Genomic DNA, 25,729 nt, shown 5'->3' with positions numbered 1-25,729 from the left:
GTGAAATTACTGTACTATTGTATACTGTTTTTTTTTCTACATAGGATTGAGGGTCAGGGACGACAAGGGGGAAGGCCTCCTATGTTCACAGAACAGCAAGAGAGGGAGATAGTAAACATGGTTTTGGCCAACAATGCTATAACACTCAAGCAGCTCCAAGCTAACATTGTCAATAACCACGCCATTTTCAACGATATCCATCAGGTCTCAACATCAACACTGGCACGCATCCTAAAAAAAAACATATTCAAATGAAGCAAATTTATCGAGTGCCTTTCGAGCGCAATTCCGAAAGGGTGAAACGACTGCGGCATGATTATGCAGAGGTATGTATTCACTTTAGCAGTGTGATCTTGCATACTGTCTCATAATCTTTTACTGTACTGTAATATGTATACTAGATCTACACTGAACTACACAATTTTGCCTGACACTGTTTTTCAGAGAGTTTTACGAATGGATGGAGAGGAGATCCAGCATGAGTTCATTTACGTAGATGAGGCTGGGTTCAACCTGACGAGAACACGAAGGAGGGGAAGAAACATCATTGGCCACAGGGCTATAGTCAATGTCCCAGGGCAACGTGGGGGTAATATAACACTCTGTGCAGCCATTACACAGAATGGGGTCCTCCACCGCCATGCCCATATGGGCCCTTACAACACAGCACTCATACTTACATTCTTGGACCAATTGCACAACATAACAGCAGCAAATCAAATCGATCATATGCAATACATTGTTGTCTGGGACAATGTGTCTTTCCACCGCTCTGCTCTGGTTCAGAACTGGTTTCAGCAACATCCACATTTCACCGTCCTATATCTTCCACCATACTCTCCATTCCTCAACCCTATAGAAGAGTTTTTCTCGGCATGGCGGTGGAAGGTATATGATCTCCGTCTCCAGGCTGAGGTACCCCTCATCCAAGCCATGGAGGAGGCCTGTGACCAGATGGAGGTAGCAGCAATGCAAGGATGGATTCGTCATTCAAGACGTTTCTTTCCAAGGTGTCTTGCTAATGACAACATTGCCTGCGATGTTGATGAAATTCTCTGGCCAGATCCAGCTAGGCGAAGAGACAATGTCTAGTTATTTTTTTAAATTTTTTTTGAACTTACAATACGTAAAGTGACGTTTGGTTACAGTATTATGAATCTCCATGTCAACATTTTGGGCGTGTTGAGAAATAAATGAGTTTCTTCAGTCTGCAACATTGGTCTTGTGTAGTGTTTGGTGAATTTACATTATATTTGTACTTTGTTGAGAGTAGCCTACTCTAATCATAGGGAAGTAGAAGTGCTAAAAGTGTTTTAGGTTTATCACAGCAGAGTGTAACTCGTGCAAACAGAGTATAGTAATGTGAAACGTGTGTGTTTCATATGGTAACAAAGTGTGGTTTTTAAAAAGAAGTGTATAGTTTTTACAAGAGTGTTTAATTTTGCAAAGGATCTGTAGTGTTTTGCTAATTGGGTGTGTGGTTGTGCTAATTGTGTGTAGTGTTTTGAAAACACGGGCCCTGTTTTGAAAATCGTGCTTAAGCAATCAAAAAAACTGTAATACATAATTCACCGCATAATTATCAACCTTACCATGCTTAAAGAGACATTCAATGTCTGATTGGTTATTGTTATCCATCTACCAATCACTGCCTTTCATGAGGCTTTTGAAAAGCTCTGTGGTCTGTAGTTGAATCTGTGCTTGAAATTCAACACTTGACTGTGGGACCTTACAAATATGTGTATGGGGGACAGAGGAAGCATTAGTCATTAGTCAAATATCAAGTCAACCCCTATTATTTCACAGTGAGTCCATGCAATTTATATGCAATTTTTTACTCCTGAACTAATTTAGGCTTGCCTAAACAAAAGGGGCTGAATACTTATGCAACAGTTTTGTTAAAATGTGTTAGTTTTGATAAAATAAAAATTAATCCACTTTGACATTAGTGTATTTTCTCTAGATTGTTGACATCCATTTTAATCCCACTAATGTGAAAAATCCAAGGGATCTGAATACTTTAGCAAGGCACTGTAAATGGCGTTCGCCATATGCGTTCAACATAAGGGTTAAAAGGGTGGAGAGTGACATGGGCATAGCTGGAAATCAGAGTAGTGGTAACTAGCCCTGAGGAGTTAGAGTGAGTGTGTGTGTTTTGAAGTGGTGCCAGTGCCCATGGCCTTGTCATGTTTCTCTTAATGGACCAAACTCCAAAATTAGGTCTGGCAGATCCAGGACTCCTTAATTGTGGCTTTGCCTAAAATGGATGGCCGCGGAGAGAGAGCGATTAGTTACCGGAGTGTAACACCAGTTCTATGAGTGGAGCGGAGCCCCATAGGGGAGCTCTGCTCCTAGTGGTTTACCCACTGCCCTAAGGCAGCATCAGCCTGAGACAAAATGATGCACACACCTGCAGCCAATAGGAGTACAAGTGTCCCTATAAGAGGGGATGCCTCCCCTCAATCAGCCTCCCGAGATATTTATCTTCAGCGAGACTAGAGAGGGTCGGCAGGGCCTTAAGTCCTATGGGGCTCCGCTCCACTCATAGAACTGGAGTTACACTCTGGTAACTAATCGTTCTATATCGTGAAGCTCCGCCCCATAGGGGAGCTCTGCTCCTATTGGTTTAAGGCGGAGCATAGCGCTCCAAAATGTACTCCCTGCCGAGCCCAACACTTCCCATCAAAATGAAAAGGTCAGGCCTAGCAATGGCTGCAACCAATTCCCGCAGTACTGTAACCACTGTCACCATACAAGTGTCACAATATACTGCATCATCGGTTAAAAACCCGCCCCACCTAGTCCAATGGCAACACCAATGACTAGTGGGCAGATCACCAGAATACAGGCCATACTAATCTGTACTAGCAGATAGATGGTACCTCAATATCCTGTTACAATACAACCGACCACTAATGGAATGACACAAAGTGTCACTCTACATTGTGTACACTGTAGGCCGCCTCACTCAATCAATGGAACCCCAGAGATTAGTGGGCAGATCCCAGAACATGATTCATACTAATCTGAACAAACAGACGTCACATTCCGTCAAATTGTCATGACCGGTCTAATAGCATCGTAACCAAGTTACTACTATTATCCCCCATCATTCCGCCTCACTCCAGTGACTCACTGGTGGGCAGATGAATACATGCCGTCTACTGTACTGAACCTGTCAGTCAGGAGTCATGCCAAAAATATGTCCTTCTATCAGAAGCGGACTTGATAGAGACCTTGTCTCCTCAGTCCTGCATTCCTCTCCTCCTAGCTCAAAGTCTCCCTTCAGCCACGCTGAGTACAGACTGAGCCAAAGAGTTAGAAGACATATCCAAGAGATAGAAACGGATAAATGGAGACGGTGTTGACCATGACGCCGCTCTACATATATCCTCTACCCCTGTTCCTCTGAAAAGGGCAGTAGAAGCTGCTACTCCACGAGTGGAGTGAGCTCTGATACCCTGAGGCAGTTGTCGCCCCGCTGCCTCATAAGCCCTCACAAAGCCAATGAGACAGACGCTGTTTCGCAAGTGGTCTACCTAGTGCAGCAGCACCATAACACACAAACAGCTGAGGCGATGACCTAATCGCTGCTGTGCGCTCGACGGAACACGCCAAGGCGCGTACTGGGCACAGGCGATGGAGCCTTTCCTCACTCCTCTCTATGAGGAGGAGGAGAAAAAGCCCACAGCTCCACGGTCTGTGATCTATATGAACTCCTAATAACCTTCGGCACAAATGCCGGGTTAGGACGTAACACCGCTCTGCTCAGATCGCCATTAATGGCCAGGCAGTCGGGTCTCGTCGAAAGCGCACACAAATCACTGACACGCTTAGCCGTAGTCAAAGCGAGCAACAATGCTGTCTTCATAGACAGCATCTTGAGGGGTATTTGATTCAATGGCTCGAACGGCGACTTACATAGCGCTTCGAGTACCAAAGCCAAATCCCACTGAGGAAGCGTGGCTCTAGGTGTTGGCCTAAACCGCCGCGTTCCTAATAGGAAACGTTTCACTAGAGGGTGGCTAAAGACATTGTCTCTGCCAAACCCCTTGTGACAAGCTGAAATCGCCGCTGCAAACACCTTAATGGTGGCGGGCGATCGCTGCTTATCAAACATAAGCTGTAGGAAAGAGAGAATACTCTCAACCTGACAGCTCATGGGGTCTACACCTTGTGTGACACACCATCGTGAAAACACGTTCCATCTACTGACATACATCCTGGAAGTGGAACTGGCACGTGAACCCTGTATGGTCCTGATCATTGCATCAGATAACCCACGGCGCTCTAGCCTGTCCCTCTCAGCAGCCAGGCCTTCAGTGGTTGGCCGATTATGGCAATTGCCCTATCGTGCCCCCCGCCTGAGACAATGCGTCCCGTCGATGTGGAATTGGCCAAGTTGGCGCAATCAACATCTGACTCATCTCCGCAAACCAAGGAGCCCCTGGGCGATCGGGGGCTACCAGTATCACTGACAGCCCTCCTGACCTCACCCTGGCTAACAGTGGGAGAATGCAGGACAGCGGAGGGAATGCATACAGAAGAACACTCGGCCACGGGTGGTGCGCAAAAGCGTCTCTTCCCAGTGGTGGTTCTTCCTGTTCCCTCAGAGAGAACCATAGGGGACATTGCGCGTTCACGTGTGACGCGAATAGATCCACCTCGGCTCTCCCGAACTGTTCCCAAATTTGGAGAACAATGTCCGGATGCAGACACCACTCATCGTCTCGAGGACTCCCTCTTGACATGAGGTCTGCTCCTACGTTCAAGTAGCACGGAATGTGTGCTGCTCTCAATGAGCGTAGGTGCTCGTGAGCCCACAGCCACAATTCCTCTGCCGCCCGATGGAGAGCAGGAGACCTGACTCCTCCTTGGCGATTTATGTGAGCTACTGTGGTCCGGTTGTCTGACCAGACCAGCACATCGCGACCCCGAAGGGTAGACGTGAAGTGGGTCAAAACCAGTCGAACCGTTTCCAACTCCAAGAGGTTGATGTGGCGACTCGAAAGAGGCCACTCATCTCCTATCGCTTGGGTCTGACATGTCCCTCCCCATCCCGTCAGAGACGTATCTGTGAACACTGGGATGTAAGAGGACACTTTGCCTATTGGGACTCCGTGCGTGAGAACGCGCAGGTTTCTCCAATAGGTCAGATCTGCACTGAGCGAGAGGGGAACCACCACCAACCGATGACGTTGACGCAATGGGTCTAGTCTTAGTTGGGCGAACCATCGCTGCATCCTGCGCATGTGCAGGAGTCCCAGCGGAACCACAGAGTGGGCTGACGACATGAGATCCAAAAGTGACATGATCGACAGCGCCGTCACCGTGTGATTCGGACAACACTTCCTCAGGTCTAGCAACAAGGCTACCCTTCGGGGGTCCGAAATTCGAGCCCTCATCATTACAGTGTCTAGCTGTATCCCCAGGTAGACAGACAATCTGTTGACTGGCCCAGGGCGCGCTCTTTTTCCAATTCACAGCGAACCCCAGACATGTGAGATGAATCACTGTCTGTGTTGTTTGAGTGATCGCCAGCTCTGCTGACGGGGCGAGAACCAGTAGGTCGTCTAGGTAGGCTAGTAGCCGTATTCCCTGACGACGCAACGGTTCCAATGCCGCCTCCACACACTTGGAAAACGTGCGAGGTGCCAGGGCGTACCCAAATGGCATCCTCGTGTATTCGTACGCCACCCCTTGAAAGGCGAATCGCAGAAACTTCCTGTGACGCGGCTGTACCGGCACATGAAAGTACGCGTCCTTTAGGTCTATGCTCGTACAAAAGTCTCCTTTCTGGACACATTCCAGCAGACGTTTTGTCGTTAGCATTCGAAAGGGCCGTTTGGTTACGCTCTCGTTGAGAATGCGTAAATCCAATATTGGCCTCATTCCCCCCATCTTTTTGGGCACCAGGAAGTAGGGTGAATATAGCCCTTTATTCCTTTGCTCCTGGGGAACCACTGTGACCGCCTCCTTCGCCAAAAGTTCCGTAATCTCTGAAAGCAGAGCGGCCACTTTTTCGGGCGTTTTCATCACCGTCTCCACCACTCCCCTGAATGGGGGTGGGGTCCGATGGAATTGGAGAGCATAACCCTTCTGCAACGTCTGTTCTAGCCAGCGTGAGAGGGTGCAGCTTCGCTGCCACTGCCAGCAATGCAGAGAAAGCGGCCGAGCGCGAAGCTGTGGTACATTCAGTAGGAAGGACCTGTATTCCTCTATGGCCCTTGCCGCCGCTGTTCCCCAACACTGAGGTGGTGGAACAGCCCAAGGCGGGCCTCCCATGAAAGGGAGAGGGAACATTAGTGCGTTCTGAACAAGAAGGAGGTGCAGAGACGTCAGTTAAACCCGTAACCGTCGTATTCCTGCCCTCCGTGAACGCAGCGCGGGTCTGAATTGCACTGACGGAGGCCACAGCCTGCGACAGGGCACCATCCCCAGCAAGCGATTGCGTCATCATCCCAGATGACTGCAATTCGCTATTAGAGCCCCTCACTACAATACTCCTAGGAGTCTGTAATATGAGGTCTCTATGAGGTAACACAAGCCGGCGCCTTGATACCTTCTTAACCTTCACCTTCTGTGTGTGTGTTCAACTCCGCACCTCTGGTGGGTTGAGCCACACTCAGCGTGGTGAGCATCAGCGCGTTCTGTGAGAAGTGGGGGCGCCGATACATTGGTTATACCTGTAACCGTAGTAATCAGACCCTCCGTGAACGCAGCATGGGTCTGAATCGCATTAACAGAGACCTTAGTCTGCGATAATGCGCCATCCACAAACAGCGGTTGCGTCATCCTGTCTCCTGTCTCCTCCACTGGCTTCCAGTTGAAGCTCGCATCCGTTACAAGACCATGGTGCTTGCCTATGGAGCAGTGAGGGGAACGGCACCTCTGTACCTTCGGGCTCTGATCAGTCCCTACACCCAAACGAGGGCATTGCGTTCATCCACCTCTGGCCTGCTGGCTCCCCTTCCTCTGCGGAAGCATAGTTCCCGCTCAGCCCAGTCAAAACTGTTCGCTGCTCTGGCACCCCAATGGTGGAACAAGCTCCCTCACGACGCCAGGACAGCGGAGTCACTCACCACCTTCCGGAGACATTTGAAACCCCACCTCTTTAAGGAATACCTGGGATAGGATAAAGTAATCCTTCTACCCCCCCCCCAAAAAAAATTGTAAAGTGGTTATCCCACTGGCTATAGGGTGAATGCACCAATTTGTGAGTCGCTCTGGATAAGAGCGTCTGCTAAATGACGTAAATGTGCCCTTGAGCAAGGCACTTAACCCTAATTGCTCCTGTAAGTCGCTCTGGATAAGAGCGTCTGCTAAATGACTAAAATGTAAAATGTCCTGACTGAGACCTGCTATGAGAGACACTCACTACAGTACTCCTTGGAGTCTGTAATGTGAGGTCTCTTTGAGATAACCTAAGACGGTGCCTTGGTATTTTTTTCCCTTTCACCTCCTGTGTGTGCTCAGCTCTGCACCTTTGGTGGGCTGAATTACACTCAGTGTGGTGAGCATTGGCGCGTTCTAAGAGAGGTGGGGGCGCCGATACGTTGGTTACTTTCGTGACCGTGGTAATCGGGCCCTCCGTGAACGCAGCATGGGTCTGAATCGCACTAACAGAGACCTTAGTCTGCGATAGCCGCTATTTGGGGATGGCGCACTGTGTCATCATGTCAGTGTCTGACCGAGACTGCAGCCTGCTATGTGAGACACTCACTACAGCACTCCTAGGAGTCTGTAATGTGAGGTTTCTATGAGGTAACACAAGGCGGCGCCTTGATACCTTATTAACATTCACCTCCTGTGTGTGCTCAGCTCTGCACCCCTGGTGGGCTGAGCTAAACTCAGTGTGGTGAGCATCAGCGCATTCTGAGAGAAACGGGGCCGCCGATATGTTGGTTAAACCCGTAACCGTAGTATTCCGGCCCTCCTTGAATGTAGCACGGGTCTGAACTGCACTGACAGAGGCCTTAGCCTCAGACAGTGCGCCATCCCCGAATAGCGGTTGCATCATCCTGTCACTATATGACTGAGACTGCAGCCTGCTATGTGAGACACTCACTACAGCACACCTAGGAGTCTGTAAAGTGAGGTCTTCATAAGGTAACATCTTAAAATTAATATCCTTTTTATACCTACCTTATGTGTGCGCTCAGCAACACACCGTGGTGGGCTGAGCTGCACTCGAGTGGTAAGAGAGAGAGCGAGAGTGAGGAAGGTCGAACGCTCTCGGATGTATTATGGAAAAGGGGCTCTTTCTTTGACAAAGTCAGGTAGAGCCAACTCTTTATTACACACATCAACAAAAAACATTCTCCTCCATACCCTCAACAGTAGGGTGGAGGGGAACAGTGGGCTCAGTCACACCAGGCGCTGCGCCGTCTTCCGTTCTCTCCCCCTCGCCATGTCATAAACGGCGTCTCTTCTGGCCGCCCTTCGGGTGATGCCAGGATGACTCTTTAATGACCTCTCTCGCCGGCGGAATGGTCGGCACCTCTGGCGCTGCGGGGGGGGGGGGGGGGGGGGGCGAGGACCGCTCCCTTGCTGCTGGAGGCCGCCGTCTGACGCCAAGCTGAGTAACGGCCGCCCTCCATCATGTCCACTTCCGGGTTGGAGGGAATGGGGGGCAGCTTAATCTCCCACTGTTTAGCAGCCCACTCAATGAGACCTGAAAATTCAGAGCACAGAGAGGCTGTGGCGTCATCATCCAGGGATGAAATGACCTCACACTTTCCTGAGGGAAAAGGGGTGTTAAACATCTGGGTCAGTGTAATGAATTGTTCCAATAGAATATTCATTTTTTTCCCCAATAGCCCTGTTATCTCCTGAGTCAGCGCCTTCAGATGATGCCTCAGAAGCTGAGGCTAACACTGATAGCACATCCTCAAGAGGAATATCCTCCCTAAAAATGCCCAACGCTGATTCCTCTCCCTCAAAAAAGGAGGGGGCAGCTGGCGCATAGGGGGGGATTAATGAGGCCATCCCTGGCGTGCTGTGTCCCTCAACCCACAAAACATAAGTCGGGGGGGGGGTCGACAGCCACCAAGGGGAACAGCGACATTGAGCTCTGAAAAGAGCTTTTGTTAAATAATTACCCTATGGATAAGCTTGGTGTGCTCATTGTAGGACGACGTCGATGATCTGGAAAATCGACGGCGTTTTCTTCCTCCTGAGTCTTCTCTTCGTCTCTTCTTGGCTTCTTCAGTCCAGTCCAGTCGCTGAAGATAAAGGGAGGCTGATTGAGGGGAGGCATCCCCCCTCATAGGGACACCTGTACTCCTATTGGCTGCAGGTGTGTGCATAATTTTGTCTCAGGCTGATGCTGCCTTAGGGCAGTGGGTAAACCAATAGGAGCAGAGCTCCCCTATGGGGCGGAGCTCCACGATATAGAACTAGCGCATGAGGCATGATGCCCATGTGGTCAAAGATCCAGGATTCCACCCATGCAACTGTAAGAGTACAAAAGCCCTAGTGTGCTATAAATGGCAGTGGGTGGTGCTACTGATGTGTGGTTACGTACACCATCGACCTTCCAGCAGCCCCTGCCATCCAAACAGTAATGATGATGGCCGTGCTGTGTATGCCAACACTGCTTAATGTATACAATGGTACCCAACTATATACAAAGCAGTGGGATCACACTGTTCAATGATTTATTTTGAGATGCATGCCAAATTCCAGCTCACTACTTGACCGAGAGAGACAAACATACATTCATAGTAACCTTTTTCTGACAGCCGCCTACTCACCTTTTCATCATTGGCAACCAGCAGTGTCTCCATCCCGGTCTTTAACCTTTGGAGCTCCTGGTCTATAGAAAGAGGAGTCATACTGTAGTTGCCACCATGTACCTTATGCACACAGTACCATAATGACAATTTATTTGCAATCTTTTGTTTTCTACCCCATTTTAGGCATATAGTAGGGATATGTACAATAGATGGAGCAGAGCTTTTCTCAGTTGGAAAATGTCTCATCTAGCCAGGGAAAATCAACAGTATGAGCTAGGGGCCCATACAATAAGCAGAAATGAAGTAGAGAAAGTTGTCAGGCAGCCATGGGCAATGGAAAAGACATCTTCTGAAAATGAAACTTAAAAATCACTCAACTATACTTCTAGTAGCAAGAGCACAATGCCATATCAAGGTTATGGTACTCAACACCAGTTGGCTGACATTAAGAGTCCCTTCCCAGTGGAAATTCTGTATTCTGATCAGTGATTCAATATACTCAGTTGAAGAAATGTGAGCTCATAAAATGTTGCCAGACAGCCAGAGACGAAGCCAAGGTCCATTCCTGGGTTTAATTTTCTTGGAGCCCCACAACAGGGTATGAAAGACAGTGGGAAAGGAGTGCATTAAGGGAAGGGATAAGATGGTGAGGTTGAAAGCAATGTGTTAAAGTTGTTAAGTAGTGTTAAAGGCTTACTCTTGTTGTTGAGCCTTCTCCTGTACATATCCTCTAACAGTGGAAATGATGCAAGGTGGAGAGAGAGAACCATTGTTAGACACTACACTCCCATGCAGGCACACACACCTTTTGCTACCACTGTTGCAGCATGTTATTGATCCATGAGTGACAAAAATGGATACAGACTAGTAGCCAAGAAAGAACATACAACCCCTTCATTGCAGAATAACAAACCCTGTATTAAAAAGTGTTGCAGGTTGGAAGAAGTGTTTGTGTGTTTACCTCTCTCTGAGGTCTCAGTGGACAGTGGTGGTCTGGCCAGGAGCTGTGTGTGCAGGCTGTCTATCTCAGCATTCTTACTGAGCAGGAGCTGCTGGAGGTCTGATATCTCTGCCTGTGTGTGATAGGGGGATGGGGTAAGATCAGGAGCATGCATAAGCTAAAAACACACTTCTACTCTCAGAAAGATGAAAAACAACACACAATGACAAACTAAGTTTAAGTCCACACATTCATAACAAAAACCTCCACATGGTTCCACACACACACAGCTGTTGGAGACTAAGTCAAATCAAAGTTTATTGGTGGCATACACAGTTTAGCAGATGTTATAGCAGGAGCAGTAAAATGCTTAAAAAAAAACACACTCAAGCCTGAACACTAAAGCAGATATATACATTATTTGGCTGGTTCAACTTTCCAGAGCAGGCTATATGTTTTCTACAGGGCACACTGAAGTTCACAGTAACACAACAAGGCACTGCAACCAACATGACCACACTTTTAAGCCTGAGAATATTGTAAAGAATTGTCATTTTAGGGAAAGCTTTGTTACAGTAGCAGTGACTGAAGTTAAGACATAATGAACAAAAAGCAGATGGGAGACATGAAGCGAGTGAAAGTTAAAAATAGCTCAATGAAGAGGTACAGGAAAAGAGAAATTGAGAGGTAGAGAGAATGCAGGGGAGTGAAAGAGTGAGCCAGGTAGAGAGAATGGGGTGTGCACCAAGGTATTGTATAGCCGCCAAGAGAAACCACCACGAAGGGACTGTACCACCATTTAAATTATTTTTAAAAAGAAAATTGTCCGCAGATTTGTTAAGAAAATAAGCTTTTGGGAATTACTCATTTAACTGGGCAGAAAAGCAGATTGGACAGAGTTTAGGAAAGCTGCAGTTAGCAGAGGAATATGGACACTACTAGTACAGTCTAGACATAACAGGAGATGAGGTAGGCTAATGTGTGTTTGTTTTACCTTTGTTGCTTTGAGTCTCCTCTCATACTGGGACTTCTGGTCTTCAAGATAGTCAACTTTCTCCTTGAGAAGTCTGAGCTCTTGAAGTATGACCTGGGGACATTGATGAGGAGATACAACTTATAAACATCATTTTCACAAATATACAACAGATAATGAATTGTTTAATAGTCTGGAAAGACTATCAATTAGTCCATGAGTACCTGGGTTCTATCTGCAAACTATTCTCACAACACCACAATGAAAATGCCTCTTAAATATGATGCAGTACAGTGCATGCATCAACCCCCTTATATACACACACACTTCTCGGGATTGCATTGGGTTTAGGTCTCATGAACTATGTATGTCTAAGTGTAGTGGTGAGGGGTTCCTTAGTGCAAGCACAGTTTTAAGTGTCAGAGCCTTGGGATCATTCCATACACTGAGTGATGGGACGACTACATGCTTAGAGTCAAATGTCATGCAGACATTTTCTGCCTACACCCTCTCCTCCACAGCAGCACTGCTCCTCAGAAGTACTGGAGCTTTTCTCCACGCCTGGGAATGGGATCACGTCAGGCCTGTCAGGAGGCACCTCCAGCCCACTGTCATGCACCTCCTCTGGGCTACCATCACAGGCAAGCCCCTGGTCTGGGTTTTGGGCCTCCATCGATACAGTGTCGCGGGCCTCCTGTGGGCTGCTGTCAGCCTGTCCAGTTCTCTCCTGGATCCTGCTATTGATCTCCTGCTGAAACCTACACATCTGCTCCTGCAGCTCACTAATCAAGTTCACTACACTCTGACACACAGAGGGGAGACAGAGAAGGAAGGAAAATAAGAGAGGGAAGAATTGTGTGGTGTTCCTCAACGATATACTAACTACATTTTCTATACCCATTTAGTTAATAAAGTAACAGATGGAATGTTTAAAGCAGTTTTAAGACGCACAGTGATTTGGGTTTATATGTCAGAGTGAACCACAATAAGAAACACAGCTCTGCTATGTCTAAACACACACTCCGGGCCTGTGAATTAGTCGTCTGGCCAGGGTAAATATGTTATTGACCTACTTGAGTGAGAATAAGAGGTACCTAATCACGCACAGAGGAACAGAGTCTAGTCCATTAGAGCAGGGCATGTTCTCATATTTAGAGTAAACAACCATAGAGCTATGCCTGGACTGTGGAATTATCACATGGTGTCCAGTATAGAGAATATGACAGATATATGGAGTGCTGTCCACAGCTATATATAACCATGAGCTTAGTTACTCCACTCCACTGCAGGGAGGCCTCCAAAGTGTGTGTGTGTGCATATTCATTTGTGTATGCTTGAATGGTCACACATCAGTGGAATGTTCAAAGCAGATGTGTCATTCTCTCCAGACAGCTGTTATAGGGAAAGTAGTGTATACATGACCAGAGTAGAAAGAGACTATTGCAACACATGTCCTTACATTACTAAACCTAGAATCCCATTTTTGTCCAATTTAATGAACATCCTCTACATTACAAACCACAGGTATGGATAATTTCCTGTCTAAAGTGTTATGCTACCCGGTCTTGAAAGGGGGGTGGGATCGCCTCATTTAACACTAACCACCTTCCTCTGCAGCTCATACAATGGGCCAGTCATGATTTCAACAACATCAGGACTTTAGACTGAAACGTTAAACCTGTCGCTGAGTTAAAGCCTACTCACCCTCAGGTTTACCCAGTCATCCATCATGCCAGCACGGCTTTACATAGGACAGGATGTACATTTTACATTTTAGTCATTTAGCAGACGCTCTTATCCAGAGCGACTTACAGGAGCAATTAGGGTTAAGTGCCTTGCTCAAGGGCACATTTACGTCATTTAGCAGACGCTCTTATCCAGAGCGACTACAAATTGGTGCATTCACCCTATAGCCAGTGGGATAACCACTTTACAATTATATATATATATTTTTTTTTTTTTTGGGGGGGGGGGGGGGGGGGGGGGGTAGAAGGATTACATTATCCTATCCCAGGTGTTCCTTAAAGAGGTGGGGTTTCAAATGTCTCCGGAAGGTGGTGAGTGACTCCGCTGTCCTGGCGTCGTGAGGGAGCTTGTTCCACCATTGGGGTGCCAGAGCAGCGAACAGTTTTGACTGGGCTGAGCGGGAACTATGCTTCCGCAGAGGAAGGGGAGCCAGCAGGCCAGAGGTGGATGAACGCAATGCCCTCGTTCGGGTGTAGGGACTGATCAGAGCCTGAAGGTACGGAGGTGCCGTTCCCCTCACTGCTCCATAGGCAAGCACCATGGTCTTGTAACGGATGCGAGCTTCAACTGGAAGCCAGTGGAGTGTGCGGAGGAGGGGGGTGACGTGAGAGAACTTGGGAAGGTTGAACACCAGACGGGCTGCGGCATTCTGGATGAGTTGTAGGGGTTTAATGGCACAGGCAGGGAGCCCAGCCAACAGCGAGTTGCAGTAATCCAGACGGGAGATGACAAGTGCCTGGATTAGGACCTGTGCCGCTTCCTGTGTACTCTGGGGCACAAAGGCTCTTTGACAAGCCATGTTTTGATGGTAACTACATACGTTACTGTGTCAAGTTTTGCAATAGTTCTGAGGAAAATGTTGGCCCTTACCGTGGTATTACATGTGGTAATGGATGTAGGTAACCCAACATACCACATGGGCTTCAGCAAACATACATTTCAGGTTGAACTAAAACACAGAGCTATGACTCCATGGAGAGTAGTTTCATTCTTAGGTAGTCCAGGAAGAGGGTATAGTACATTTTACTCTGTCTTTAGAGTAGGTTTATGATTGTCAAAAAGTCAGCAGCTGACTACATGGTTGGGTCTCCCAAAACATGAACAGGACTTCTACATGCACTCCTGTCATTTCAGAGCAAAGCTCACTTTACTAAACAGAGATACATCACAAGGGATGTGAAATAAACAAACCCCCTTAGAAAAAGTCCTGATGGAATTCAACTTCCCTATACTTGTTTAAGCTCAACATTATTCTAAAAAAAGCAAACTGTCAGTTGAAATCACAGACATGCTACAATCTGTCTCAGGGACTCAACTCTGACCGCCTCAATCATACCTAAGCTTAGAATTACACTCATCACCCCTCCTTGTTTGTGCGTGTGTGTCCTTACCTCTGCTTTGTGCTGCCTCTCTACTCCATGATTCTGTTTCTCCTCCATGTCCACCAGCTTTAGTTTCAGGTAGGACACCTCTCCCATCAGATCCAACTTATGACTCTCCAGTGACGTCCTGCTAAGGAACTCCTGCCACCAGATGAGACGTGTTAACACACCAATCATACAAATGGTTAGAGACCACACACACACACACACACACACACACACACACACACACACACACACACACACACAAGACAGACCAAGCCCAAACAGAACTTCTACTCTGGACACTAAAGAAGTTACCGTCTAGCTCTGCTCAGTTCTCTCAAAGTCAGACAAACCCTCTGCTGTCCACATGGCTAAATATACACAGCCTCTGGGCACTATTTTTACTGCCCCTCTCACAGGCAGACACAGAAGCACAGAGCATGCAGAGGCGAGCATGAAAGAGTCCACAGAACCCTGCACAGCTTCCATACAACAACAACAAATAGAAGTACTGTAGAGGCTCAGCAAGTGCCTTCCTATTTGAATGACGATTGCTATCAATCAAACATGATGCTGATTAGGACCTTGCCTGGGCCACTAATTATCCCTCTTTATCAGAAAAACTGTCTGCTTTGAAAGTCCTAATTTCACTCAATAGATAATTAGGTTGATTTCAGGCAGGTGCAAAGTCTCAGAGGCTGCCCAATTCTGATCTTCTTTTCACTAATTGGTGTTTTGACCAATCAGAGCAGCTCTGAAAAAGATCTGATGTGAAAAGATCTGATGTGATTGGTCAAAAGACCAATTAGTGAAAATAATATCATAACTGGGCTGCCTGTGTAAACGCAGCCTTAGAAAGGTCCAAAGAAAATATCCAAAGCACTGAGGCAGTCCAACATTGGCATTAAAACATTTAACTTTTTTGAAGAGAAAAGGGTTGGGTTTCTGGGATGTTTCTGGGAGAGTGCACATTGAAAATATTAGAGCTGTGTCACTAGTAAGAGATTTGCGGCTCATGTCCAAAGCCTCATAATGACCACGTCTCAAGGAAACAAACCCGGCCCTTCAGATCAACCCTGCTGTACAGAGATAACCAGGGGTGTATTCGTTACAGAAACTGTTTACCGTTTAAGAACCAGAAGGAAACAAACAGAGCAAAACTAAAGTTTCTATTGGACAAATTCAGGTAGGTCCCTCCCTGTTTCATTCCTTTTGCTTCTGCTAAATAAACTGTTTGCAACAGAATCAAAGTAATGAATTTGCCCCAGGTTGCCGTTGCCTTTGCAATGGCTACCAAATGAAATGCAATGAAGGCATTTGAAGACAGTCTAACAAAGTCTGCATGGTATACAGAATTTTTTAGGGGAAACTTTGGAGCAGTTGAAAGCCTCTCCTTGGAAGGATGATATACTGTAGCAAAAATGCTTACAAGCATGCTAAGTTTGTCCTACCTCATTTTCCAGTTTGTATGGACTGACGATTGTCCTTTTCATGCATGAAGGCTAAAGATGTCGCTGTCATTAAGTTATCTTAGCTCAGTTGAAAAGAGGATCCTTGATTCTGACTGAGTTTCCATGTCTACTCTGAGCCTGAACTATACTGCACCTCACAGGAGTGGAAGACATGGACGCACCACCTCTACTGATGACAGAGCACTCCCCCTTTCTCTTCCACTCCCTCCCACCCTTCTTTCTCTCTCACTACTTCTTTCTCTCAGTTCATTTACTCTCTCCTTGTCCCTTTACACCTTTTCTCTTCCCTTTCTCTCTCTCTCTCTCTCTCTCTCTCTCTCTCTCTCTCTCTCTCTCTCTCTCTCTCAATTCAATTTCAATTCAATTCTAATTCAATTTAAGGGCTTTATTGGCATGGGAAACGTGTGTTAACATTGCCAAAGCAAGTGAAGTAGATAGTAAACAAAAGTGAAATAAACAATAAATATTAACAGTAAACATTACACTCAGAAGTTTCAAAAGAATAAAGACATTTCAAATGTCATATTATGTATATATACAGTGTTGTAACAATGTGCAAATAGTTAAAGTACAAATGGGAAAATAAATAAACATAAATATGGGTTGTATTTACAATGGTGTTTGTTCTTCACTGGTTGCCCTTTTCTTGTGGCAACAGGTCACAAATCTTGCAGCTGTGATGGCACACTGTGGTTTTTCACCCAGTAGATAAGGGAGTTTATCAAAATTGGGTTTGTTTTCGAATTCTTTGTGGATCGCTGTAATCTGAGGGAAATATGTGTCTCTAATATGGTCATACATTTGGCAGGAGGTTAGGAAGTGCAGCTCAGTTTCCACCTCATTTTGTGGGCAGTGTGCACATAGCCTGTCTTCTCTTGAGAGCCAGGTCTGCCTACGGCGACCTTTCTCAATAGCAAGGCTATGCTCACTGAGTCTGTACATAGTCAAAGCTTTCCTTAAGTTTGGGTCAGTCACAGTGGTCAGGTATTCTGCCACTGTGTACTCTCTGTTTAGGGCCAAATAGCATTCTAGTTTGCTCTGTTTTTTTGTTTGTTCTTTCCAATGTGTCAAGTAATTCTCTTTTTGTTTTCTCATGATTTGGTTGGGTCTAATTGTGTTGTTGTTGTAGTTGTTGTTGTCCTGGGGCTGTGTGGGGTCTGTTTGTGTTTGTGAACAGAGGCCCAGGACAAGCTTACTTAGGGGACTCTTCTCCAAGTTCATCTCTCTGTAGGTGATGGCTTTGTTATGGAAGGTTTGGGAATCGCTTCCTTTTAAGTGGTTATAGAATTTAACGGCTCTTTTCTGGATTTTGATAATTAGCGGGTATTGGCCTAATTCTGCTCTGCATGCATTATTTGGTGTTTTACGTTGTACACGGAGGATGTTTTTGCAGAATTCTGCATGCAGAGTCTCAATTTGGTGTTTGTCCCATTTTGTGAATTCTTGGTTGGTGAGCGGACCCCAGACCTCAGAACCATAAAGGGCAATGGGTTCTATAACTGATTCAAGTATTTTTAGCCAGATCCTAATTGGTATGTCAAATTTTATGTTCCTTTTGATGGCATAGAAGGCCCTTCTTGCCTTGTCTCTCAGATCGTTCACAGCTTTGTGGAAGTTACCTGTGGCGCTGATGTTTAGGCCGAGGTATGTATAGTTTTTTGTGTGCTCTAGGGCAACGGTGTCTAGATGGAATTTGTATTTGTGGTCCTGGCAACTGGACCTTTTTTGGAACACCATTATTTTTGTCTTACTGAGATTTACTGTCAGGGCCCAGGTCTGACAGAATCTGTGCAGAAGATCTAGGTGCTGCTGTAGGCCCTCCTTGGTTGGTGACAGAAGCACCAGATCATCAGCAAACAGAAGACATTTGACTTCAGATTCTAGTAGGGTGAGGCCGGGTGCTGCAGACTGTTCTAGTGCCCTCGCCAATTCGTTGATATATACAGTGGGGAAAAAAAGTATTTAGTTAGCCACCAATTGTGCAAGTTCTCCCACTTAAAAAGATGAGAGAGGCCTGTAATTTTCATCATAGGTACACGTCAACTATGACAGACAAATTGAGGAAAAAAAATCCAGAAAATCCCATTGTAGGATTTTTAATGAATTTATTTGCAAATTATGGTGGAAAATAAGTATTTGGTCACCTACAAACAAGCAAGATTTCTGGCTCTCACAGACCTGTAACTTCTTCTTTCAGAGGCTCCTCTGTCCTCCACTCGTTACCTGTATTAATGGCACCTGATTGAACTTGTTATCAGTATAAAATACACCTGTCCACAACCTCAAACAGTCACACTCCAAACTTCACAATGGCCAAGACCAAAGAGCTGTCAAAGGACACCAAAAACAAAATTGTAGACCTGCACCAGGCTGGGAAGACTGAATCTGCAATAGGTAAGCAGCTTGGTTTGAAGAAATCAACTGTTGGAGCAATTATTAGGAAATGGAAGACATACAAGACCACTGATAATCTCCCTCGATCTGGGGCTCCACGCAAGATCTCACCCCGTGAGGTCAAAATGATCACAAGAACGGTGAGCAAAAATCCCAGAACCACACGGGGGGACCTAGTGAATGACCTGCAGAGAGCTGGGACCAAAGTAACAAAGCCAACCATCAGTAACACACTACGCCGCCAGGGACTCAAATCCTGCAGTGCGAGACGTGTCCCCCTGCTTAAGCCAGTACATGTCCAGGCCCGTCTGAAGTGCATTTGGATGATCCAGAAGAGGATTGGGAGAATGTCATATGGTCAGATGAAACCAAAATATAACTTTTTGGTAAAAACTCAACTCGTCATGTTTGGAGGACAAAGAATGCTGAGTTTCATCCAAAGAACACCATACCTACTGTGAAGCATGGGGTTGGAAACATCATGCTTTGGGGCTGTTTTTCTGCAAAGGGACCAGGACGACTGATCCGTGTAAAGGAAAGAATGAATGGGGCCATGTATCGTGAGATTTTGAGTGAAACCCTCCTTCCATCAGCAAGGGCATTGAAGATGAAACGTGGCTGGGTCTTTCAGCATGACAATGATCCCAAACACACCGCCCGGGCAACGAAGGAGTGGCTTCGTAAGAAGCATTTCAAGGTCCTGGAGTGGCCTAGCCAGTCTACAGATCTCAACCCCATAGAAAATCTTTGGAGGGAGTTGAAAGTCTGTGTTGCCCAGCGACAGCCCCAAAACATCAATGCTCTAGAGGAGATCTGCATGGAGGAATGGGCCAAAATAGCAGCAACAGTGTGTGAAAACCTTGTGAAGACTTACAGAAAACGTTTGACCTGTGTCATTGCCAACAAAGGGTATATAACAACGTATTGAGAAACTTTTGTTATTGACCAAATACTTATTTTCCACCATCATATGCCAATAAATTCATTAAAAATCCTACAACGTGATTTTCTGGATTTTTTTTCCTCATTTTGTCTGTCATAGTTGACGTGTACCTATGATGAAAATTACAGGCCTCTCTCATCTTTTTAAGTGGGAGAACTTGCACAATTGGTGGCTGACTAAATACTTTTTTTCCCCACTGTATGTTGAAGAGGGTGGGGCTTAAACTGCATCCCTGTCTCACCCCACGGCCCTGTGGAAAGAAATGTGTGTGTTTTTTGCCAATTTTAACCGCACACTTGTTGTTTGTGTACATGGATTTTATAATGTCGTATGTTTTTCCCCCAACCCCACTTTCCATCAATTTGTATAGCAGACCCTCATGCCAAATTGAGTCAAAAGCTTTTTTGAAATCAACAAAGCATGAGAAGACTTTGCCTTTGTTTTGGTTTGTTTGTTTGTCAATTAGGGTGTGCAGGGTGAATACGTGGTCTGTCATACGGTAATTTGGTAAAAAGCCAATTTGACATTTGCTCAGTACATTGTTTTCACTGAGGAAATGAACTAGTCTGCTGTTAATGATAATGCAGAGGATTTTCCCAAGGTTGCTGTTGACGCATATCCCACGGTAGTTATTGGGGTCAAATTTGTCTCCACTTTTGTGGATTGGGGTGATCAGTCCTTGGTTCCAAATATTGGGGAAGATGCCAGAGCTAAGGATGATGTTAAAGAGTTTAAGTATAGCTAATTGAAATTTGTGGTCTGTATATTTTATCATTTCATTGAGGATACCATCAACACCACAGGACTTTTTGGGTTGGAGGGTTTGTATTTTGTCCTGTAGTTCATTCAATGTAATTGGAGAATCCAGTGGGTTCTGGTAGTCTTTAATAGTTGATTCTAAGATTTGCATTTGATCATGTATATTTTTTTGCTGTTTGTTCTCTGTTATAGGGCCAAAAAGATTGGAGAAGTGGTTTACCCATACATCTCCGTTTTGGATAGATAGCTCTTCGTGTTGTTGTTTGTTTAGTGTTTTCCAATTTTCCCAGAAGTGGTTAGAGTCTATGGATTCTTCAATTACATTGAGCTGATTTCTGACATGCTGTTCCTTCTTTTTCCGTAGTGTATTTCTGTATTGTTTTAGTGATTCACCATAGTGAAGGCGTAGGCTCAGGTTTTCTGGGTCTCTATGTTTTTGGTTGGATAGGTTTCTCAATTTCTTTCTTAGGTTTTTGCATTCTTCATCAAACCATTTATCACTGTTATTACTTTTCTTTGGTTTTCTGTTAGAGATTTTTAGATTTGATAGGGAAGCTGAGAGGTCAAATATACTGTTTAGGTTTTCTACTGCCAAGTTTACACCTTCACTATTACAGTGGAATGTTTTGTACAGGAAGTTGTCTAGAATGGATTGAATTTGTTGTTTCCTAATTGTTTTTTGGTAGGTTTCAACACTACTTTCCTTCCATCTATAGCATGTCTTAATATTATTCAGTTCCTTTGGCTTTGATGCCTCATGATTGAGTATTGCTCTGTTCAAGTAGACTGTGATTTTGCTGTGGTCTGATAGGGGTGTCAGTGGGCTGACTGTGAACGCTCTGAGAGACTCTGGGTTGAGGTCAGTGATAAAGTAGTCTACAGTACTACTGCCAAGAGATGAGCTATAGGTGTACCTACCATAGGAGTCCCCTCGAAGCCTACCATTGACTATGTACATACCCAGTGTGCGACAGAGCTGCAGGAGTCGTGACCCGTTTTTGTTGGTTATGTTGTCGTAGTTGTGCCTAGGGGGGCATATGGGGGAGGGAATGCTGTCACCTCCAGGTAGGTGTTTGTCCCCCTGTGTGCTGAGGGTGTCAGGTTCTTGTCCAGTTCTGGCATTTAGGTCGCCACAGACTAGTACATGTCCCTGGGTCTGGAAGTGATTGATTTCCCCCTCCAGGATGGAGAAACTGTCTTCATTAAAGTATGGGGATTCTAGTGGGGGGATATAGGTAGCACACAGGAGGACATTTTTCTCAGTTGAGATAATTTCCTTTTGAATTTCTAACCAAATGTAAAATGTTCCTGTTTTGATTAATTTAATAGAGTAAGTTAGGTCTGCTCTATACCAAATTAGCATACCCCCTGAGTCCCTTCCCTGTTTCACACCTGGTAGTTTGGTGGATGGGACTACCAGCTCTCTGTAACCTAGAGGGCAACCAGTGGGTCCGTCTCCTCTATACCATGTTTCTTGTAGGATGACAATGTCTGTATTTCCGATTTCTTTGGTGAAGTCCAGATTCCTGCTCTTTAGGCCAAAGGCAGATGACCTCAGGCCTTGGATATTCCAGGATGAAATAGTGAAGGCTTTGTGTTCCATAGTGTCTAATGTTGTTGGTTGTGTGGTTTGGCCTCAGGCCAGTAATTGTGAGCAGAGCCTGCTGAGCATCTGGTACATGCCATTGGCTTGGGCTAGTGTAAGAGTGGGTGTTGGGCCTGTTTGCCTGCTCACGGCCTGGGCGTATGTGTGACTTTCATGTTGAGGCCCTCTTTGTGGGAGTGGGGGGCTTGGGGTGGGTAGGAGGGGCATAGGTCTGATCTGAGGGGGCCTAAATGGGGTGTGGGCATGGTTGACTTGGGGGGGAGTTAATTGGTGGGGGTGTAGATGTGGTTGATGGTGCTGTGGTCTGGATGTAGGTCCTCTCTGCGGGGGTCCTCTATGTGTAGGTCCTGGGGGGGGTCCCGCAGGTCTGGGAGAGTGTCTCGCTGGTCTGGGCGGGGTGTCTGTTGATCTGTTGCTCCTGTGTGAGGTGTTGGGTCTGCGGTTGAGGGCGATATCCTTTAGGGTCCGGGCGAAGGTGGGCACTGCTGCCTTGTATAGGTGGACCTGGTCATAAAGGCTGTTCACGTCCAGGGTGGAGTGGTGGGCCAGGTAGACATTTGGTTTTGATGCACAGTCACGGGAAATACTTGCGTTTACCCGCTGTATGGTAGCAGGGTAGAAGTCTTTTCGTGGTAACAGGGTTGAGATAACCACTTGTGCGTTGGGGAAAGTAGAATAAGCTTTTTCTATCACTCCCTTGAGTGATGTGGCCACCCTTTCCTGCTGTGTTCTCAGGTCGTTTGTGCCTGTGTGTATTATTATGTGGCTAGGTGATCCTAGTCGGTCCTCAGACAGAAGGTCTAGGGCGCGCTGGGTGTTTGGACACCAGAGTTTAGACACTGTGTGTTTTGGAAAAAGTTTATTTTCTTGTATGTATTTCCCGTTTGAGTCCATAAGGAGTACAATCTGTGGCTTGTGTATGTCCTCAGTGGGTGTGGGGGGGTCGTCATGAGGGCTATCAGGGTGTCTGACGGGGGGGTTGCTCAGAGGGGTTGGGATCCCCTGGGCTTGGGGTTCTTCATTTGTTTGTCTGTGTGTGATGTCGAGGCTATGGTCAGGGTCTAGGGTGTACTGTTCTGCTGCGGTGTCGAGACTTTGGCCAGGATCTGAAGTGGGCTGTTCTGCTGGCTTCTCTGCGGGGGTGGCCGGCTCTCTAATGGGTTGTTCTATGTCACCCGTCATCGTTCTCACCTTCTCCTCCAGCACTCTGATCCTCTCCTCTAGTGCTCTGTTCTTCTCCTGCTCCTGCTCTTTCTCCTGTTGATGTTGTCTCACCACAGTCCAGAGTGCAGACATGTCTCTCTCTACCTGCAGCTCTCCAGGTCTAGTTAAGGGGGTGTTGTTGTGCGTGACTGTTGTCTGGGTCTGTGCTGACTGGAGTGTGTTCACCTGCTGTTCCAGCTCCACCTGCCTTACCTCCAGCTGGGTGAATTTATCCTTCATTTCAATGAGGGAGTAGTACTCTGTGCTGGGAAGTTGACTTTCTGCTTGGGGTTGCTCTGTGGGGTTATTTAATGAAGAGGTCTGGTCTGACCCGCTCGGGGTAGGGGTATCTTTCTCAAGGGAGAGCTTCTCCTGCTGAGCTATTTCTTTGATTAGGTGAAAGTCCAGCTGGAACTGTTTGGTGTTGCCTTGAACCAAAATGGTTCCAGATTTATAGAGATTAATATTAGACGACTCAGAGTCCTCGTTGTCCAGTATCCTGAGTTTCCACCCGTCGCTAACACCCCCCCTCTTAACAGAGGGGTAGTGTGCTAGTATAGCACTGTGCCATGCCAGGGGATGGTCTGTGTGGAAGATAAGGTTGCTTATGTTCCCATTTTTATACAAATCAGCAAAAAGTGTCTCCTGTTCCCCAAAAGAAGTTTCAATTTGTACTCTTTTCGTGTCTTGTCGTTTTTTACATTCAGAGGGTACTGTATTTTAATGACCTCTGAACAGTGGGGGGGTGCTTCTAAGGCCTCTCCATTTGGTTGGGGTAGACTGTACGACTCTCCTGCCATTGTTGGGCTCAGGGGCTTTGACACCTCTCACTTCACACGTCAGTGCTAATTGAAATTGTATCTCTTTGTAAAAGCAAGTTTAAGCTTGGTAGCCTTAGCATTCAGTCCTTATAAAATAAAAGATATCATTGTAATGTATTTTTCTTCTTGGTTTTTGAAAGTGAAAAATAGCTTCATAATAAACATTACTCACTCTGTTCCAGGTTGGATGGTGTTTTCAGGTTTCTGTTTGTTTGCCAGAGCATTTGCTGTATAGTTTGAGAATAGTAATCCTTGGTAGTAGAAAGCTTTCCAGGTAATTCCGTCCAAAATCAGCTTGTAGGTTTGGAGTTTTGGTTTGGAATGAAGGTTATGTTGTGGAGGGTAGCATCCTGTATATGTCCCTGCCAAAAAATCCTACTTTATCTAACTCTAAATCTATATTTTTTGTTAAAAATGCAGGAGCAATGTCTTTGAGCTCTCTCTCTGTCTCTCTCTCTCTCTCTCTCTCTCTCTCTCTCTCTCTCTCTCTCTCTCTCTCTCTCTATCATTCTCTGTCCCTTCACTCCTTCTTTCCAACCCTCCCTCTCTCCCAGCCTGAGGCGATGTGTCCGACCTCATCTGGGTGGTTAGGGGTGTGACTGACTACGGTCCTGGTCCTGTGCACACCTGCCCAGACAGAGCAGACCAGACCAGCCCTTGAGCAGAGCAGATGGCCGCTCCACTCCAAGAGTCAGTCCTGGATGGGAACAGACCGCCCTAAATATTTGGGTTGTCACAGAGATCTAGAGCCCAGCTCACTGGAATCTCGGGGAGGAATTTCCTCCTGGGAAGCTAGACTCTCTAGGAGGCAGTCTACCATGAGACTCAGCATGTCTAGACAGTCTGCTAGGAGACAGAGCATGTCTAAATCTAGTCTACTAAGGGACTGAATATAAGCCAGTGTATGAGGAGGTTTTTGCCTTGGATGTGCGCTAGTCTTAAAATACAAAGTAGTACATGAAAGCGTTTTACATACATAAAGCAAATGTCAAGATGTTAGTCTAAGGGAGAAGGCATAATATTTGTGTTGCTGTGATTCAGATCCCAGTTTGAATAGAAAAGGGAACTTTACATATGGAAGTGAACCTGGTAACCATGCAAAACGAGGAAGTTGATATCATACTAAAGCCAGTCTAAACTGAGACTGTGAATAAGGTTGAGGTTCGAAGGTTTGTTTGAATGGAAGAGCACCAGTGTGTGAGGTCCTTACCTGCTGCAGCATCTCTTCTGTAGAGTTGAGCTTGTGTTGGTGTTCCTCCAGAGAACTTTCCAGATCACTGATCTTTACTCCCTGAGCTTCCACCTGGTCTGTCAGAACGCTCACCTGTGTGTGTGTGTGTGTGTGTGTGGAATGGAGGAGAAACTCAGTCACACGAGTAGACAGCAATACTTCAACATTTCTGACCCCCTCCTTTCAATGTTGTTAACCCCCTTGACCTCTGTTCATCCTTCATTCCCACACTCTCTTTCTCCCTCTCTCCCTTTGCTCCCGCCTTCCCTCTCTCCCTTCTTCCCCTTTTCCTGGCTCCACCCTTTACTCCTCCAGACCTGGGAAGTTATCTAACCCAAACATCCACATGCACTTTCTCAAAGTCATTAAAATCAACTCTCTCTGCCTGCCATCCGTTTCACAACATATCAGCTCCTTAATTGATATACCTTTCACACTGCCAGATTACACAGTGCAAATATTTCCAAAGCTGAATGAATGACTCTTTGTCCTTTTTCTCAGTTCAGCTCATCAGGCCGGCTCTGCCCTACTCATGAT

The 25,729-nt window shown here is 46.2% G+C and overlaps 1 protein-coding gene across 1 annotated transcript in view; it reads right to left on the bottom strand.

The window, feature by feature from the left end:
- The window catches only part of LOC311111363 (liprin-beta-2-like), a 43,090-nt gene extending 17,586 nt beyond the window's left edge, over nt 1-25,504 (bottom strand). The window contains exons 1-6 of the mRNA XM_084154080.1: nt 25,172-25,504; nt 14,788-14,919; nt 11,672-11,764; nt 10,699-10,810; nt 10,435-10,467; nt 9,756-9,817 (exon numbers count right to left, since the gene is read on the bottom strand). Of these exons, the coding sequence (XP_084010206.1) occupies nt 9,756-9,817; nt 10,435-10,467; nt 10,699-10,810; nt 11,672-11,764; nt 14,788-14,919; nt 25,172-25,183 (444 nt within the window). The 5' untranslated portion in view covers nt 25,184-25,504. The remainder of the gene's footprint in view (nt 1-9,755; nt 9,818-10,434; nt 10,468-10,698; nt 10,811-11,671; nt 11,765-14,787; nt 14,920-25,171) is intronic.
- Between the last annotated feature and the right edge of the window lie 225 nt (nt 25,505-25,729).

The sequence above is a fragment of the Coregonus lavaretus genome (genome assembly GCF_964263955.1).
Source record: "Coregonus lavaretus genome assembly, chromosome: 37".
Classification (NCBI taxonomy): domain Eukaryota; kingdom Metazoa; phylum Chordata; class Actinopteri; order Salmoniformes; family Salmonidae; genus Coregonus; species Coregonus lavaretus.
The sequence above is the reverse complement of the archived record's forward strand: the minus strand, read 5'-3'. Positions and strand labels throughout refer to the sequence as shown.